The sequence below is a fragment of the Amblyraja radiata genome, chromosome 6 (assembly GCF_010909765.2).
Source record: "Amblyraja radiata isolate CabotCenter1 chromosome 6, sAmbRad1.1.pri, whole genome shotgun sequence".
Taxonomy (NCBI): Eukaryota; Metazoa; Chordata; class Chondrichthyes; order Rajiformes; family Rajidae; genus Amblyraja; species Amblyraja radiata.
The window spans coordinates 57,343,430-57,361,084 of record NC_045961.1 but is presented as its reverse complement, the minus strand read 5'-3'; the positions used below and the strand labels follow the sequence as shown (position 1 = coordinate 57,361,084).

The 17,655-nt window shown below is 44.3% G+C and overlaps 1 protein-coding gene across 1 annotated transcript in view; it reads left to right on the top strand.

Annotated features, from left to right (window-relative positions):
- gpc6 (glypican 6) overlaps window positions 1–17,655 on the top strand; it is a 745,006-nt gene that overhangs the window by 575,323 nt on the left and 152,028 nt on the right. The window contains exon 4 of the mRNA XM_033022925.1: window positions 17,454–17,619. Within this exon, the coding sequence (XP_032878816.1) occupies window positions 17,454–17,619 (166 nt within the window). The remainder of the gene's footprint in view (window positions 1–17,453; window positions 17,620–17,655) is intronic.

The following is a 17,655-nucleotide window of genomic DNA, read 5'->3' as shown; positions in this document are numbered from 1 at the left end:
GCAGCATTCTGGTGATTATCACTGCCCTCTTATCCATTTAATTTATTGCATTCCTGCAGTTGAAGGCAAATTAGCACTGTAAATGGTACAGATTAATAACAGGATGAATATCATGTCACCAATACGAATGAGGTTGGTTCATACCTGAGATTAAAAACATTTACCAGCGATGGTAGCCTTGCTGTGCTGAGAACATCAAGTAGTTCTACCATTCCTTACATGGTTTCAAGTTGATTTGATGCCAAGTATCTTTTGGCATTCCGTCTCTAACAAAAAATAAGATACGTAAGCATTGAAATTGGATCATGTGGCACTACATTTATATAGCTGGCTACGTTGCACCTCTTGGTTTAACAAGGCTTCCAGATTTGTCAAATAATTTATAAATATAATTATTGTTTTATTCAAAACAATAAAAACATAAAATTAGGGAAACAAATTAATATATTGCAAAAACATTTAAATGTTTTATTGTATTTTTATGTTAATTAAATTAAATTAATTAAAATAAATGTAAATTAGCTGTCTCCAACTGTCTCTTTTGAAAGAAGTAAGTGGTGATCCTGTACCTGCAATATGTTCAACCACAAGACAGAGTCCCCAGTGTAAGTGCAGAGGAATTCAGCACTACCCTGCAATCCTGCAATAGAGCACTTGAAATTACAACATCAAGCAGTTGGCAGGTAGTCTGCGATTCGTACATTTGTGAACTAACTGATAATTACGGGGAGGAAATGCCGGCATTTCTCCCCAGGATGTGGACCATTACATTACTCTCTAAAACTTGACTCTCCTTCTTATTGAGAACAAAAAAATCAACTTGTGAAAAAAATGTGTAACTGGTATGAAAACTGCCAAGATTAGACAGATCATATCATGGGACGCTGCGATGTGAAAATTCTGCTGTGGTCTTCTTCTTGCGTTTGAGGCAGCAGAAGTCTGCAGCAGGGTGATGCCATCCGGTTCAACATCCGTAGTTGCCCGCCCTAAAAAGAGCGCAAAGAGGTTGGCGCCAAGCTGCGGCGCTGCTGCTGCCTCTGTTTGTTGTCGTTCGCCTGAATGAAGTCAGTTGACAGGGCTCACCACGGGGAGGTCAACAACATGAGCCCCGATTTCCCAAATCACTAGGGAAATTTTGCACATGATATTTCATCACGTTTCTTACTGAATGCCTTTCTTTATACTCCTTTGCTAATTTTGTTAAAAAAAGTAATGTGTTACAACTGCATTTGTGATGTCTGGTACGAATGACTACATGGCCATCTAACTAAGTCAATTCATTTGTGATCTCTTGTGCTATTTTTTGGGTAAGTGTGAAAAATGCATGGCACGCATAGTTTTATAACAGCAATAGATCAGTGAACAGCTTGCCTGAACTAATTAAGGGGGAGTTGCAAGAAACATTTGTATGGCTTATGTGAATATACACAGTGAAGATTGCATTGTTTATGATCGGGGAATGAAGTGAAGCTTAAGGCATTTGGAATTAACAAAGTTGACAAAATAGGGAGGAAAATTTAAGGAATGGTGGTTGATATCACAATAAAACAACTAAAGAAGCAAACATGGGGAAATAAAAGCACAAGTTGATGCCTAGTTTAACTAGCTGGGACCACTGTCATTATCAAAGCCCTTTATAAAATTAGGCTCTGCAACTAGATTCTATTTTCCACTGCCAGTATCTGGAATCCTATTGAAGGAATCACAGGATGATTGAAACCAATAGATACCCCCAGGACTCTGTCAATTGGTATTCTGTTTGGCTGGCTACAGATTCCTCGTAAAACTGAGTAGGCTATAATTTGCTTGGAGAATAGTAATTGAATTATGCTATCTGGCATGCAGCTTCATAGTAGACATCCTTGGATGCCTGAAATATTGAAACCACTGCCACCCAGACCCCTATACAACTCATTCATTGTCTGCTTCTACTAAACAACTGATGAGGCCATAATTTACAGGTTATTATGTTATTCTTCCAAACCGGAGGTTTCTCACTTTGCTTCTTATAGCAATGATGAGAACTTGAAGATTCATGGCAAGAGTATTTTATTGTTATACTGGACCAAGTGGGACCCGTAGGGTGGGGGGGGGTGTGGCCTGCACGTCACACACACACTAACCAACCCCACACACACAGGGAGGGGGGGTGAGAGGGGGAGGGCGGGGGGGGGAGGGGGAGAGGGGGGGGATGGGGGGAGAGGGGTGGAAAGGGAGGGGAAGGGAGGTCTAAGGGGAGGGGAGGGGGGGAAAGGGGGGAGTGGGAGGAAAGGGAGGGAGGTGGGAGGGGAGAGGGGGAGTGTAGGGGGGAGGGGGCAGAGGGGGAGAGAGGGGGGTGGAAGGGGGAGAGAGGGGTTGTAGAGGGGGGAGGGGGGAGAGAGAGGAGAGGGGAGAGAAGGGGAGGGAGGAGATGGGAGGGGGAGACAGGGGGAGAAGAGGGCCGCCAGCAGCAGTCTCCACCCGGCGCGGCCTACGGACTTTGGGAGCCACCGACTCCGGTAGGAGGGGGCCGACTCTGTGTCCACGCCGCTGAGGACGTCCCATAGTATCTTGAATCTTGAATCTTGAATAGGGGGGAGAGGAGGCGAGCGGGCTGCGAAGCCCACGGCGAGCGGGCTGCGGGGCCCACGGCGAGCGGGCTGCGGGGCCCACGGCGAGCGGGCTGCGGGGCCCACGACGAGCGGGCTGCGGGGCCCACGGCGAGCGGGCTGCGTAGCCCACGACGAGCGGGCTGCGGGGCCCACGGCGAGCGGGCTGCGGGGCCCACGGCGAGCAGACTGCGGGGGGCACGGCAAGCGGGTGGGCCCACGGTGGGCAGGACCACGGCGGGCGGGGGGCAATAAAAGGACTGCGTGTCAATAGGGGTGACGTCATTCGCCGCGTGTGGAAAACGGTGCGGAGCAGATCCATTGTGATGTCATCAGCTCGTTTATTTTCAAAGAAATTTCAGATTTGTGAACATTTTAAAAAATAACTCAAGACATAAAGCTCAATATTTTCATGTAAGCTGATTTTTGACTTCACAGGATAAAACTACAGGAACATGTAAAAATGTTACAGTTCGAGCGTCGTTTTTTCGAGCAGTATGATTGTCCACACACACACACACACACACACACACACACACACACACACACACACACACACACACACACACACACACACACACACACACACACACATCCAAGATCAGAGTTTTATAAGTATATTGATGTATCGAAATGGAACAATGAAATCCTTACTACTGTGACCAAGCAGCACAACAGATATGCAAAAATATTACTCTGTAAACCCCATAAAATACAAAACAAATGTGTAGGAAGGAACCAAAGATAGACACAAAATGCTGGAGTAACTCACAGGACAGGCAGCTTCACTGGAGAGAAGGAATGGGTGACGTTTCGGGTTGAGACCCTTCTTCAGAAAGTCACGGGAAAGGGAAATGAGAGATATAGACGGTGATGTAGAGAGAAAAAGAACAAATTAATGAAAGATATGCAAAAAAGTAACAATGATAAACAAACGAAAAGCTGGTGTGACTTGGGTGGGGGAGGGATTGAGAGAGAGGGAATGCACGGGTTACTTGAAGATAGAGAAATCAATATTCATTATACCCTTGGGTTGTAAGCTGCCTAAGCAAAATATGTGATACTGTTCTTCCAATTTGCATTTAGTCTCACTCTGTCAATGGAGGTGGCCTAGGACAGAAATGTCAGTGTGGGAATGGGAAGAGGAATTAAAGTGTTTAGCAACCGGGATATCAGGTAGGTTCAGGCAGATTGAGCGAAGGTGTTCAGCGAAACGATTGCCCAGGCTACGTTTGGTCTTGCCGATCAGCGGTTTCCTTTCACATTCCAAAGATGTGCAGGTTTCTAGGTTAATTGACTTCTGTAAATTACCCCTAGTATGTAGATGCAAAACTAGGATAACTTAGAACTAGTATATGGGTGATTGGTCGTCGGCACTGACTTAGTGAGACAAAGGGCCTGTTTCTATGCTGTATCTCTAAAATAAAACTTGTGAACGGAATCAGAGGAATAATTATTTTCACAGAGAGAGTGGTTGATATCTGGAAGATGCTGCCAAGGAAGGTGGTGGAATCAAATACAATTACATTATTTAAGAAAGCATTTAGGCCGACTCAATTGGCAGACTTTTGGCCCAACAATTTCCCAATTCAGGCAAATGGGTTTAGTGTCGATGGGCTAAAAGGTCGCCATAGACTTGATGGGCCAAATGGCCAGTGTTGTGTTGAACAATTCTATGAATCTATAGATTGTTTATGTAATCTCTCCAGGCATTCTCACCCTTACTGAACTGCAGCGACCTGTGTTGAACATTATACTCATTATAAACATTGCATTGGCACAGAAATTCAACATAATCTTCTCGTACTTGCTTCTATTTATGAAGCCCATGATTTCACATAATTTATCGACTTGTCAATCTTTAAACATTCCCATTTATGTCAGCTGCTGGAGGTTTACCATATTGTCTCTTTGCCTTAATACGTTTTTCCTCTTCCCCTCTGTGCTTTTCTTATTCTGCCTGATGCTCATTTGTGTGATTAAATTGACATGTGAGATAACCTCCTTTATCTGCCTCATCTTTTTACCTGTCATTATCAAGAGTTCTGTCTTTGGTTCAGGGCTGCCAACTCTCACGCTTTGAGCGTGAGACTCACGCCCTCACGCAAACTCTCACGCCCTCACGCTCATCAGAAATTTCTCACGTTCAGTGGTGAGAAATTTTGTGATCAACGAAAATTTCAAAACTCGGATAAACTGCATGGTCCGCGGGTGTTGGAGAACCGGGGCTGCGGGAAGGACGGGAGCAGAACCAGCGGCCGGAACAGATGCGGGGAGCCGGGACGGACGAGTGTTTGCCGGGGCCAGCGTGTCGCTCGCTGCAGCTCTGGCCATGGAGCACTCCGGACAGTGCATGTCCCGGGCGTCGGAGGCGTCGGAAGCGTTGCGCCGCTGCCGCTGCCGCTGCTGCTGCCGCTACCGCGAGAGTCTCTGTGCCGAAGGGACAGACTCTCAAAGGGAGGTGGAGAGAGAGAGAGGGGAAGGAGACAGGGAGACAGGGGGAGAGAGAGAGGGGGGGTGAGAGGAGAGAGAGGGGAGAGACAGGGGGGGAGTGAATGGAGAGAGAGAAGAGGGAAGGGGGAGGAGAGGGGGAAATAGAGAGGGAGGGAGAAAAAGGTTGGGGGAAGTGAGGGGGAGAGAGAGGAGAGAGAAGGGGGAGCGAGAGAAGAAAGAGAGGGGGAGAGAGAGTTAGGGGAAAAAGAGGGGAGAGAGAGTTAGAGGAAAGAGAGGTGAGAGAGAGGGAGAGGGGGGAGAGAGAGAGGAGAGAGGGGACAAGAGAGAGGGGGAAGAGTAATGTGGGAGGGAGAGAGGGGAAAGAGAGGGGGAAGAGAAGGGGGAGAGAGAGAGGGGGGGAGAGAGAAGAGAGGGAAGGGGAGAGAGTGAGAGGGGGAGACGGGAGAGAGAGGGGGTGAGAGGAGAGAGAGAGAGGGGAAAGTGAAGGGGAGGGGAGAGATAGAGGGGGAGAGAGAGAGAGGGGGGTTAAGAGGAGAGAGAGCGGAAGAGAGGGAGGAGAGAGAGAGAGAGTCTCTGTGTCGAATTTGCCCAGGTGACCGGCATGGATCAGGCTGCGGCTCGGTGCATCCTGGAGGACAACCAGTGGCTGCTGGAAGTAAGTACCAAGCACTGGGTAGAAACCGTGGAAGGTAGTGGACTTCAAATGGGGGTGGTTGGAGAAAGCATCCTGCTTGCCTTCTAGATTTTCACTTACTGTAACTGCAGGAAAAATGTTCTCGATGTTGGGGGCGTTCAGAACCATGGGTCACAGTTTAAGAATAAAGGGGGGGGGGCAGTTAGGACTGAGATGAGGACAAACTTTCTTCACGCAGAGAGTTGTGAATCTGTGGAATTCTCTGCCACAGAAGACAGTGCAGGCCAATTCACTGGATGTTTTCAAGAGAGAGTTACATTTAGTTCTTGGGGCTACCGACATCAAGGGATATGGGGAAAAAACAGGAAAGAGGTACTGATTTTAGATGAATAGCCATGATCATATTGAATGGCAGTGCTGGCTCGAAGGGCCGAATGGCCTATTCCTGCACCTATTTTCTATGTTTCTATGCTTGAGTATATGGCAATAAAACTCAATCACTTGATTTTGAAGCATTCATGCATGGTAGAGGTATAATGTAGTCATAGAGTGATACAGTGTGAAAACAGGCCTTTCGGCGCAACTTGCCCACACCCGCCAACATGTCCCAGCTACGCTACCTGCTTTTGGTCCATACCTCCAAACCTGTCCTATCCATGTATCAGTCTAACTTTTTCATAAATGTTGGGATGGTCCCTGCCTCAACTACCTCCTCTGGCAGCTTGTTCCATACACCCATCACCCTTTGTGTGGATAAAGTTACCCCTTAAAAAGTTACCTCTTAAAAATACTTCATACAAAAAACATTGAAATCATACTTCTACAGTGCACTAAAACATGATTTTAATACATCAAATTTCAAAAAGTTCCTACCCTTCTTCCACACCCTCTCCCCACTCGGTTGCTCCACTCCCTCACCAGGTACCCCCAAGGCCAGTGATCAGTGATCGCACAGCCTCCCCCCTTTCAAAAAAGCCCCAATCCAATTTAAAGCATACATATTGCATTCAAGTGTAAGTTATAAGACTCGCTACAGTATGCACCATATTGCACAATTTCAAGCTGAAAAATGCAAATGTTCCGTACCAATGGGAAGGGGCACCTTCGTGGATCTTTTCAACATCCGCCTGGTAATATCTTCCTGTGACAGAACTCAAAGTGTTTGCTTTGGGAGTTTGGGATCAAACATATCAACATTGTGGCCTGCCTGGAAGAGAAACTGAGTGTAATTAGAGGTTCAAGGCTGGAAAGGTTGGCCTGGTAGAAGACAGCAAAATCAAGTTGTGATTATGGGTTTGGAAAATCTTGCAGAACCAGTGGTGATAGTACCTCACCAGGGCTTGAGCTGCCTACTGACTACATGCAGGTCTCAGAAGCATGTAGGGGAGCAAGGATCACTGACGTCCAGTAGACCAGGAAATTGTGTACATGGTGAGCAAATTGCTCTTTCAAATACTGAAGAATAATTTGCTGAAATAAATTTTGTTTCAGAGTTGCCGCTTGTAATTGCACATGGCTCATCAGTCTCACTCAGTGAGGTCTGGGAACAATTAATGTGTGTGCCGTGAACCTGCTCTTACAGGTGCAGCGCTGAGGTGTAGAAGCCGGGGGGGGGGGGGTGATGCCGCCATAGAAACAGAAAATAGGTGTAGGAGGAGGCCAATCAGCCCTTCGAGCCAGCACCGCCATTCATTTTGATCATGGCTGATCATCCACAATCAATAACCCGTGCCTGCCTTCTCCCCATATCCCTTGGTTCCACTAGTCCCTAGAGCTCTATCTAACTTTCTCTTAAATCCATCCAGTGACTTGGCCTCCACTGCCCTCTGTGGCAGGGAATTCCACAAATTCACAACTCTCTGGGTGAAAAAGTTTTTTCTCACCTCAGTCTTAAATGGCTTCCCCTTTATTCTAAGACTGTGGCCCCTGGTTCCGGACTTGCCCGACATTGGGAACATTTTTTCTGCATCTAGCTTGTCCAGTCCTTTTATAATTTTATATGTTTCTATAAGATATCCCCTCATCCTTCTAAACTCCAGTGAATACAAGCCTAGTCATTTCAATCTTTCCTCAAATGACAGTCCCGCCATCCCAGGGATCAATCTCATGATCCTACTCTGCACTGCCTCAATCACAAGGATGTCCTTCCTCTAATTAGGAGACCAAAACTGTGCACAATACTCCAGATATGGTCTCACCAGAGCCCTATACAACTGCAGAAGAACGTCTTTACTCCTATATTGAAATCCTCTTGTTATGAAGGTCAACATTCCATTAGCTTTCTTCACTGCCTGCTGTACCTGCTCGCCAACTTTCAGTGACTGGTGTACAAGAATTCTCAAGTCTCGCTGCTCTTCCCCCTTACCTAACCTAACCCCATTGAGATAATAATCTGCTCCCTTGTTATTGCCGCCAAAGTGGATAACCTCACATTTATCTATATTATACTGCATCTGCCACGCATCTGCCCACTCACTCAACCTGTCCAGGTCACCCTGCAATCTCCTAGCATCCTCTTCACAGTTCACACTGCCATCCAGCTTTGTGTCATCCGCAAACTTGCTAGTTTTGCTCCTAATTCCCTCTTCGAAATCATTAATATATATGGTAAACGGTTGCGGCCCCAACACCGAGCCTTGCGGCACTCCACTCGCCACTGCCTGCCATTCTGAAAAGGACCCGTTCACTCCTACTCTATGCTTCCTGTCTGCCAACCAATGTTCTATCCATGTCAACACCCTACCCCCAATACCATGTGCACTAATTTTAATCACCAGTCTCCCGTGCGGGACCATATCAAAGGCTTTTTGAAAGTCTAGATACACTACATCCACTGGCACCCCTTCATCCATTTTCCTTGTCACATCCTCAAAAAATTCCAGAAGATCAGTGTAGCGGCAGATTTTCATATCTTTCAAGAAATTAACTCCCTAGACGCTAAATGGATGAGCACGGTTAAGGGGAATATCTTCGAGATGCATGCGAGCTCTCTTACAGAGACCTTCAGAGCTTCTTCACAGATATGGCTTCAAAACACAGTCTTTTGATGAATAAATGCTTTATTGTTGATAGAAAACAGTAAGATACATCCAACTTTCTTCCGACTCGTTACTACAATCTTCATCGAACTCCAGCTTATTACTTTAAACATTAGAAAACTCCTTGTGTCTCTGTAACACTGGCATGATCTCCTTTATATCTCGCATGGTCGAAGGGTTAACCTTCTCCCTACTCGCTCCAAACGACACTAAAAACTAAACTTCTCCCTTCTCAACTCCAAACACGCCCAAAATCACGTCATAAATCCCACCCACAATATAACGGGCAGTCTAAAATTTAAAGGCACATGCCATCATCAATGACATGCAAAACAAGCCAAATGGCCGCTACATACTGGCCCCTAATTGTTCTGAGTATCTAACGAGGCAATTACTAATAATAATAATAATAATAAATTTTATATTTAATGGGCGCCTTTCATACAAAATCTCAAGGACACCTTACATAGTAATCGGAATAAAAACATATAATCGGAGTAAAACAAGTAATTAAAGACATCACAATGACACAAATTAAAAACAGAATTCAATCCAAAAACAGAAAATCAAAAACACAGTGTGAAGAGAGAGCAGCGGCAACCAAATCGTGCCAGCGTCCACTCTCTCTTCACGGCAGCCATCTTGGACACAGACCTACAAGACTACAGTTAGACAAAAAAAATCATCCCCCCACAGTGGATAGCACTGTGGAGGAAGGCACAATGTCCAGTCCCCACCCCATGTTCACCCCAAAGTCAGGCCTATTGAGGCCACCGCAGTTGCCTCTACGGAGGCCCGATGTCCCTGGCCGTTCTCACCGGGTGGTCTTGCCCCGGCGTCGGGAGAGTCCTTTCGGCGGCTGGGCCACTTGGAACGGCCGCTTCCTGGTTGGAGCCCGCGGCTGCCGAAGCCGACAAGGCCGCGCCGGTTTGGCGCTCCTAGGCTCCAGATGAAAAAGTCGGCGCCCCGCTCTCCTCACTGCCGCCTTGCCGCCTCTACGCACGCCGTCTCTCCGCACGCCGCCTCTCCGCTCTGCAAACCCGCAGCCCGGAGATGTTGCTTACGGCGGTCCAGCTCGCCAGAGCTCCAGCGCGGCGACCCAGGCAAGGCATCGCCCGCTCCGCTCCGCTCCGCTCCGCTCCGCTCCAGCGCTCCACTGCTGTGCCGCCACCCAGGCCGAGGTGCTGGGTGGTTCCCGCCAAGAAACGGCGCTCCAAGCCCGCTGGTAGGCCACGACGACGGGTCGACGGGCAGCCCGGAAAAAAGGCTGCCACACCGACCAGGTAGGGACCTATAAATAAAGTAACACCTACCCCCCCACATTAAAAGACCATATCCCCTACAAACAAAAAAACAGGACTCACTAAAAACTAAAAAAAAAACGAATTTAAGACGGACGGCTGCTGCTAGCAGCCGTTCACCAAGATGGCTCCTCCTCCTCCTCCTCCTCCGTACTAATAAACATTTTAAAAAGTGGCCATAAAGGCTTAACATATATCAAAAAGCAAAACATCAGGGAATTAAACCCCGGTGGCTCCTCGTCGGGAAATTAAACCCCGATCTACCGCATGACATGCGGGGATACTAATCACTACACTAACGAGGAAAAAATAGCATGGATTATATATCTGCAATCGGAATTCTTCATCGACGTTTCCATCTTCACTTTCACCTTCTAGAAACAAGCATAACTAGGATATTAATCTCATTAAAACACTGGTTTTAGTTCAAAGTCGTTTAGTGCATACCAAACCCTTAAAATCAGGCATGATACCCAATATATAGTCCAAAACATAATAGTTCAAAGCTTTGATAGCATGAAATCTTCCTCCATGTCCAATCAACTCATGGATGTGTTGTAACAGTAATGTTGAAGTGTGAAAAACCTTCAAAAGAATAACAGGATCTTTAGCAATAAAGTTCACCACTAGGTTTGATTTAATGTCCGGATCATTAGCAGAGATTTCAAATCCTTGCTCAAGCTTTGGCCATTCTCTGTCTGGCTTGCTGAGAGATTTTAGTTCATTGGTCCATCTCTTATCGCTTAAGAAACGGTTTACTGTTAGTTCTCTGGAAACTTCATTCGCAGGATTTCCCTCTGTGTTAACATACTTCAGTTGTACAACATTAGTAACTCCCAATGCTCTTTCCATTGGCAGATTGTCTCTGTCCAAATCCAACTCTCTGGTTTCTTTGGCTCTATCATCTAGTGGAATGCTTTCACAATTGTCACTGATCCACTTGGAAAGTGTGAATCCTCCCTTATTGCAAAGGGAAGTCAGATGTTCTACTGGTAGAATTGCTTCCTGCTCAGTAGACCTGGATTTTAAGTAATCATCCTTGTAGAAATTATTCATCAAAGAGATTCGTACTTCATGAAATTTACTATTCTCGCCAAACTTGCATTTCAATTTCTGGGTACGTTACTCTGCCATATGACGATTATTCGGCAGATTAACACTTTCTTGTTTGAAGGGTAAGTCCACACAACAGTGTCTGTCAGTTTTCACTGAGTAGTTCATAATATCCATGAACTTCAACTCGACATTCAACATCTCTTCAGATTTCTTGCTGGTACTTTCATTGAAGTCATGATTGTATGGCTTCATCACCGGCTTTTCTAATTCATCAGTAGACATTTGATTAACAGCAATGGTAGGATAGTTCCTCTGATTTTTGTTTTCATGGTTCCTTCTCAAGGAGCCATAGATAACCCATCCAAGTCGGATTTTCGTAGCATACGGTCCATCGCCTTGGTTCCTAACAATCTGTATAGGTTTCAAAGCCTTCAAAACATTCATTCCGATAAGTAGATCAACACTAGAATTTATTTCAGATAACTTGACATCCTTCAGGTAAGGCCATTGCTTCAAGTCTTCATGTCTTGGTATAGTTCCATGTGTAAACACTTCAGATATCGGTATAAAATTATCTTCGTCCAAACTGGATATCTCCATACTCGTAATGTAATGACTCATGCTCTCTTTTTCTTTAGTCATGGTACGTAATCGAATCTTAGTCTCTTCTCCTGTGATATTCAATCTTCTCGTCAGGTTTTCAGTGCAAAAGGTAGTCGAACTTCCGTGATCCTGAAAAGCATATGTTTGCAACACTGTATTCGTCTTGCTGTTCCTTACCTGTACTGGTAATATAGAAAAAATCACAAGCTTCAACCCCTGCCCCAATATGAGCAGTTACTTGAGGCGAAGTGATAGCATAACTAGTAGTTGGCTTCTCATCCTGTTCTGTTTGCTCCGGTTCAACTTCTTCTATTTGCTCTGGTCGCTCTTCTTCAGTGTAAAGTGCTTCAGGATGATATTGCTTGCACTCATAACAAATTATAGGACTCTTACAGTCTCTCACCATATGTCCCTTTTTCAAACAGCCAAAACAGATTCCCTTCTCCTTCAAGAAATCCATCGTCTTCATATTCTTTCATCCTGAATCTTCGACACCATCTTATGATGTGACCAACTTCATCACATAACAAACAAAATACTATTTGCTTGCTAGTAGATACATTTATTTTCATTCCATCTGTCTTTTCCACAGGTCTGGTTGTGATAGCAAAACTACTTCTCATAGGTTCTGATATTTCTTCAGTTTTGGTAAAAGTAAAACCTTTGATAGTTGCAAGTGGTTTGTAATCTTCAATAGTCCAGTGTGGTTCTAACATGTTCCGTACTTCCCTGTCCAAGAATTCCACCAGGTCTGGTAGCCTGGCTACTTGGTTCCTTTCATCTCTAATTTTGCTGTTTCATCTCTCCACTTTTTTCTCAGTCTTCTGGCAACTTGCTCATAATGATTCTAGTATTACCTGGAAGATTCATTTCTTCCATGTGGCCGAGATTTCTCAACGAGCTACAACAATTTCTCAGAAATATTGCATAATTACTCAATGCCTCCCAATCTTCCAGTTTGATTTCTTTCCAAGCATGGGCCTTCTCCATGTATGCATTAGCAATCCTCTGTTCATCACCAAAACGTTATTTAAGTAATCTTCTCGCCTTTTTATAGCCATGGCTGCCTTGCTCTTTCTGACAACTTTCTACACGTACTTTAACACTTCCACTTGTGTACTTCACCAGAAATCGTAAACGCTCCTTTTCATCCGTAACTTTCATTTATAATATTTCTTCTAATGCCCTTACGAAAGCTTCATACTGCAAAGGATCTCCACCATACGTAGGAATTTCTGGTGGTGGTAGAATGAGAGAAGTATTTTGAGAAGCCATTATCTCGTTGAATTCAGTTTGCCTATTCAACAGTGCCAATAATCCATCCTGATAACTCTGGCTTGGCTCCACCTGTTGATAAACAGGCCTTTGTGATTCAAATTGGCTTGCTCGAGCCTGTGCACCAGACCTCAAAAAAGCGTGGTCTGCTTTTGGTTTGTCTCGAGCATCCACAGACGCTCCAATAGTAGTTGGTTTCGATCTAGCTCTCATTTGCTGAGATTAAGTTTTACCGATCTTACTCTGTTCTAATGGGTTTTCAAAGCCTAGAAATTCGATGGACCTTGATTGTGGAATTGATCCAACTGCTAACTCACTTCGAGCAGTTTTTCTTCTTGGTCAAGAGCTAATCGTCCTCGATGATCTAGAGCTACATATTGAACCCTCACTTTCCAATAGCTTGTTCTTTGTTCTAGCCACCGCCATCTTTGTGTCTATTTCCAGTTGTTCCTTTTGTCTTCTCAGCTTCTCATTCTGTCGCGTCATCTCTTCTTGCTGTCGCGTCATCTCTTCTTGCTGTCGCATCATCTGTCGCATCATCTGTCGCGTCATCTGTCGCGTCATCTGTTCTTGTTCTTCCTCAATCTCATGTTTCTTCTTCATGGCATCTGTCGCTATTGAGAGAGCAGCTAGCTCAGCTTTAACTCCCAATTGAGCAGAAGCCCTCGAAACCGAACTGGCTGTTAAACCAGATCTGTGGCTTGATCCTCGTGAAGATATATTGGAGATATTATCTCGTCGTGTAATTTCATCTTCCATTCTGGCACCTTGTTGCTTCACATTTCCAGCTACTAAGCTCATAAGTTGTGGTATAATTTCAGATAACCATTTGCCTTTTTCATGAAACCATTAAATATTAAATATCTTCAGCCTGTATTCCCACCACTGGGTGTGTCTTCTGCGTTCTTCCTGAGACGGCTGTGAACACAGCAGTAGATCTTGTTTCTTGCAAACCTCCTGGTAAAGGTTCCATAGTTGGCTCATATTAGATTTCACCTTGATCACGTTCTGTTATGATTCCATTTGTTTCTTCTGTTTCTCAATTAATCTGTTAACCTGTATCCATAATTCGTTTCTCTCTCTCAGTTTCTCTCAAGCAGGCACCTAGTGAAATATCTGTTTCTTCACGATACACGAGTTCTCTGTAGCTATCAATGAATTCGTTAACTTGTTCCCATATCGAGTTTTCCTTTTTTTGGGTTTCTTTAAGTTGTCTGGCTGGTCATGGTTCATCTGGCGTGGCACATTCTTCATCTTCTGGATCCATGATTTTAAAGAGGTCTTGGCAGATCGCCAAGTCTTTCAATTAATCGAACAGAGTGTTCTGCTAGTAGCTCGGGTTTTGTTTTGTCAACATTTCCATCAAAACCATAACATACTGATAATGTAGAGAACATTGCTCCAACATCCATGGGCTAAAAGATGACGATAATTCAAATGGAATGCGCTTATCAAAAGATTCAAAACAATCCAAGTTCGGTCCGGCTGGAATCTCCATACAGACTGGAAAAATACTTTCTGAGTCTCTGTTACATTAGTTGTTTAAAATTAAAGCTTGCAGCTACAAATTCAAAGAAATATAATCAATTTCTACTCACAAATCCTGTGACACATCTTAAGATAAGTCACGATGCTGTTGATAGACCTCAAGGCTTCCTCTGGCCGAGATCTATTATCTTCAGTTCCTCCTGGATCCAGTCTCCTCTGGCTAAGCCTCTCTGAGATCTTAGCCTGGCTTCTGTCCCAATCTCTGGGACTGGTATTTATCCCTGTGATGGAGGTCTCCTTCGACTTAATATTCTGTCCCTCTCTCTGGGACTGATATTTAACCCCCCCCTGCCGGAGGCTCCCTTTGACTTAATGTAGCGGCAGATTTTCATATCTTTAGAGAAATTAATTCCCTAGCCGCTAAATGGATGAGCATGGTTAAGGGAAATATCTTCGATAAGCATGCGAGCTCTCTCACAAATCGCACCCACAATATAACGAGTCTAAAATTTAAATGCACATGCCATCATCAATGACATGCAAAACAAACCAATTGGCCACTACAATTAGTCAAGCATGATTTCCCTTTCATAAATGCATGTTAACTTGGACTAATCATTTTACTGCTATCCAAATGCCCCATTATTACCTCTTTAATAATTGATTCCAGCATCCCTCCCACCACCGAAATTACGCTAACTGTAATTCCCCGATTTCTCTCTCGCTCCTTTCTTGAAAAGTGGGATAACATTAGCTATCCTCCAATCCACAGGAACTGATCCTGAATCTATTGAACATTAGAAAATGATCGCCAATGCGTCCACTATTTCTAGAGCCACCTCCCTGGGATGCAGACCATCAGGCCCAGGGGATTTATCATCCTTCAGTCCCATTAGCCTACCCAATACTATTTCTCATCTAATGAAAATGTATTTCAGTTCCTCTACCCCCTTAGATCCTCTGTCCTCCAGTACATCTGGGAATTGTTTGTGTCTTCCTTAGTGAAGACAGATCTGAAGTACCTGTTCAACTCTTCTGCCATTTCCTTGTTACCCATAATAATTTCACCCATGTCTGCCTCCAAGGGACCCACATTTGACTTTGCTACTCTTTTTCCCTTAACATATCTAAAGAAGCTTTTACTGTCCTTCTTTATATTCCTGGTCAGCTTCCCCTCGTACTTCACCTTTTCAGCCCGTATTGCCCGTTTTGTTTCCTTCTGTTGTCCTATGAAAGTTTCCCAATCCTCTGGCTTCCGGCTACTCTTTGCTGTGTTATACATCTTTTCTTTTAGTTTTATTCTATCCCTAACTTCTCTTGTCAGCCACAGTTGCCTCCTACTCCCCTTAGAATCTTTCATCCTTTTTGGAATGAAATGATCCTGCTTCTTCCGGATTATGCCCAGAAATTCCTGCCATTGCTGTTTCACCACCATTCCTGCTAGGATCCCTTTCCAGTCTACCTTGGCCAGCTCCTCACTCATGCCTTCATTGGCCCCTTTATTCAACTGCATCACTGACACTTCCGATTTAACGTTCTCCTTCTCAAATTGCCATGCACGGTGCATGAGCTGATGAGCAATCCAGCCCATTAATATTTAATTTCACTGATCTATTCAGTTATTGTCTAGGATTGCCAGCTGACTCATTTGAAAATCAAATTTCCTTTTAACTTAGTTTCCCATAGTGAACCTGTAGTTATTTATAGATAGACACAAAATGCTAGAGTAACTCAGCGGGTCAGGCAACATTTCTGGAGAGAAGGAATGGGTGACGTTTCAGGTCAAGACCCTTCATCAGACATATATTTATTTGGATTTTTTTAACTATAACTTTGAAAATGAAACTAACTGTTGGAAGAAACTGAATAAATATTGCAAACATACCATCATTGGTAACACTGAAATTAAGTCATCATTAGAAGCCTTAATAGAAGCGCAAGATCTTTCTTTAAATATCTGCTCATCTGAGTTAATAATGAATAGCACTAAGGCATCTTTAATCTTTCACTATTAATTTTCACCGTGAATCTTGTTCTTTGAAGCGTTGGAGCTAATAGATAATGGAAGTATCTGATAAGGACCTTGAGTTGGGATCAGATTGCACTGATTGTAGGATCTTGCAGTGTTATTTGGTGATGATTTGTTCAAATTGTTAATTGTAAATCAGAACTGTGCAGTTCAAAAGTACCTTTTGCTGTTTATCCTCAATGCCTGGCCATCATCTCTTCTGCTACCACCAGGACGAAGCGACAAGAGGCATTGGAGACCAAGTCATGAAATATATTCAAGAAGGGATTATAGGAAATAGGGAAAACCTGGGAGCTGAGCAGCACAGTGGTGCAGTGGGAGAGCTGCTACCTCAGAGCAACAGAGACCCGGGTCGATCCTCACTACAGATGTTATCTGTGCAGAGTGTGCACGTCCTCCCTGTGCCTGTGTGGGTTTTCTCTTGGTGCTCTGGTTTCCTCCCACACTCCAAAGACGTGCAGGTTTGTAGGCTAATTGACTTCTGTAAATTGTTCCTAGTGTGTAAGACATAGAACTAGTGTCAATGAGTGATCAATCGTCAGCGTGGAATCGATGGGCCGAAGGGGGCGTTTCCATGCTGTTTCTCTAAAATAAGCTAAGCTAAAGATACTGAGATGGATGATCAGCCATAATTTTGTTGAATGGTGGAGCATTCTTGAATTGCCTTATCCTGCTCCTTTATAACGACAGATGGCACAATGGGCTAAGTGTTCGGCTGGCAACCGGAAGGTAGCTGGTTCGAATCCCGCTTGGAGTGCATACTGTCGTTGTGTCCTTGGGCAAGACACTTCACCCACCTTTGCCTGTGTGTGTGGATGTAATTATGTGAAGCACTTTGGGGTCAATGCAAGTTGACTAAAAATGTGCTATATAAATAAAGAAATTTAATTTAATTTAATTTATGGTTTTACTTCCTACAGACTGTCTGCTCATAAAAGAAAAGATGGTGGCAATTAAATTAATTTTCTTCTTCTTTAAACTCACTAGGTCATTCCAGCATTAGGGTGCATCCGTGCTCTGATGAAGATGATGTACTGTCCTTACTGCCGTGGAGTCCCCACAGTGAAACCTTGCAGCAACTACTGTCTTAACGTAATGAAGGGCTGCCTGGCTAATCAGGCTGATTTGGACACAGAATGGAATCTTTTTATTGGTAAGAGAAAATATTATAATTATCAATAAATCAAAA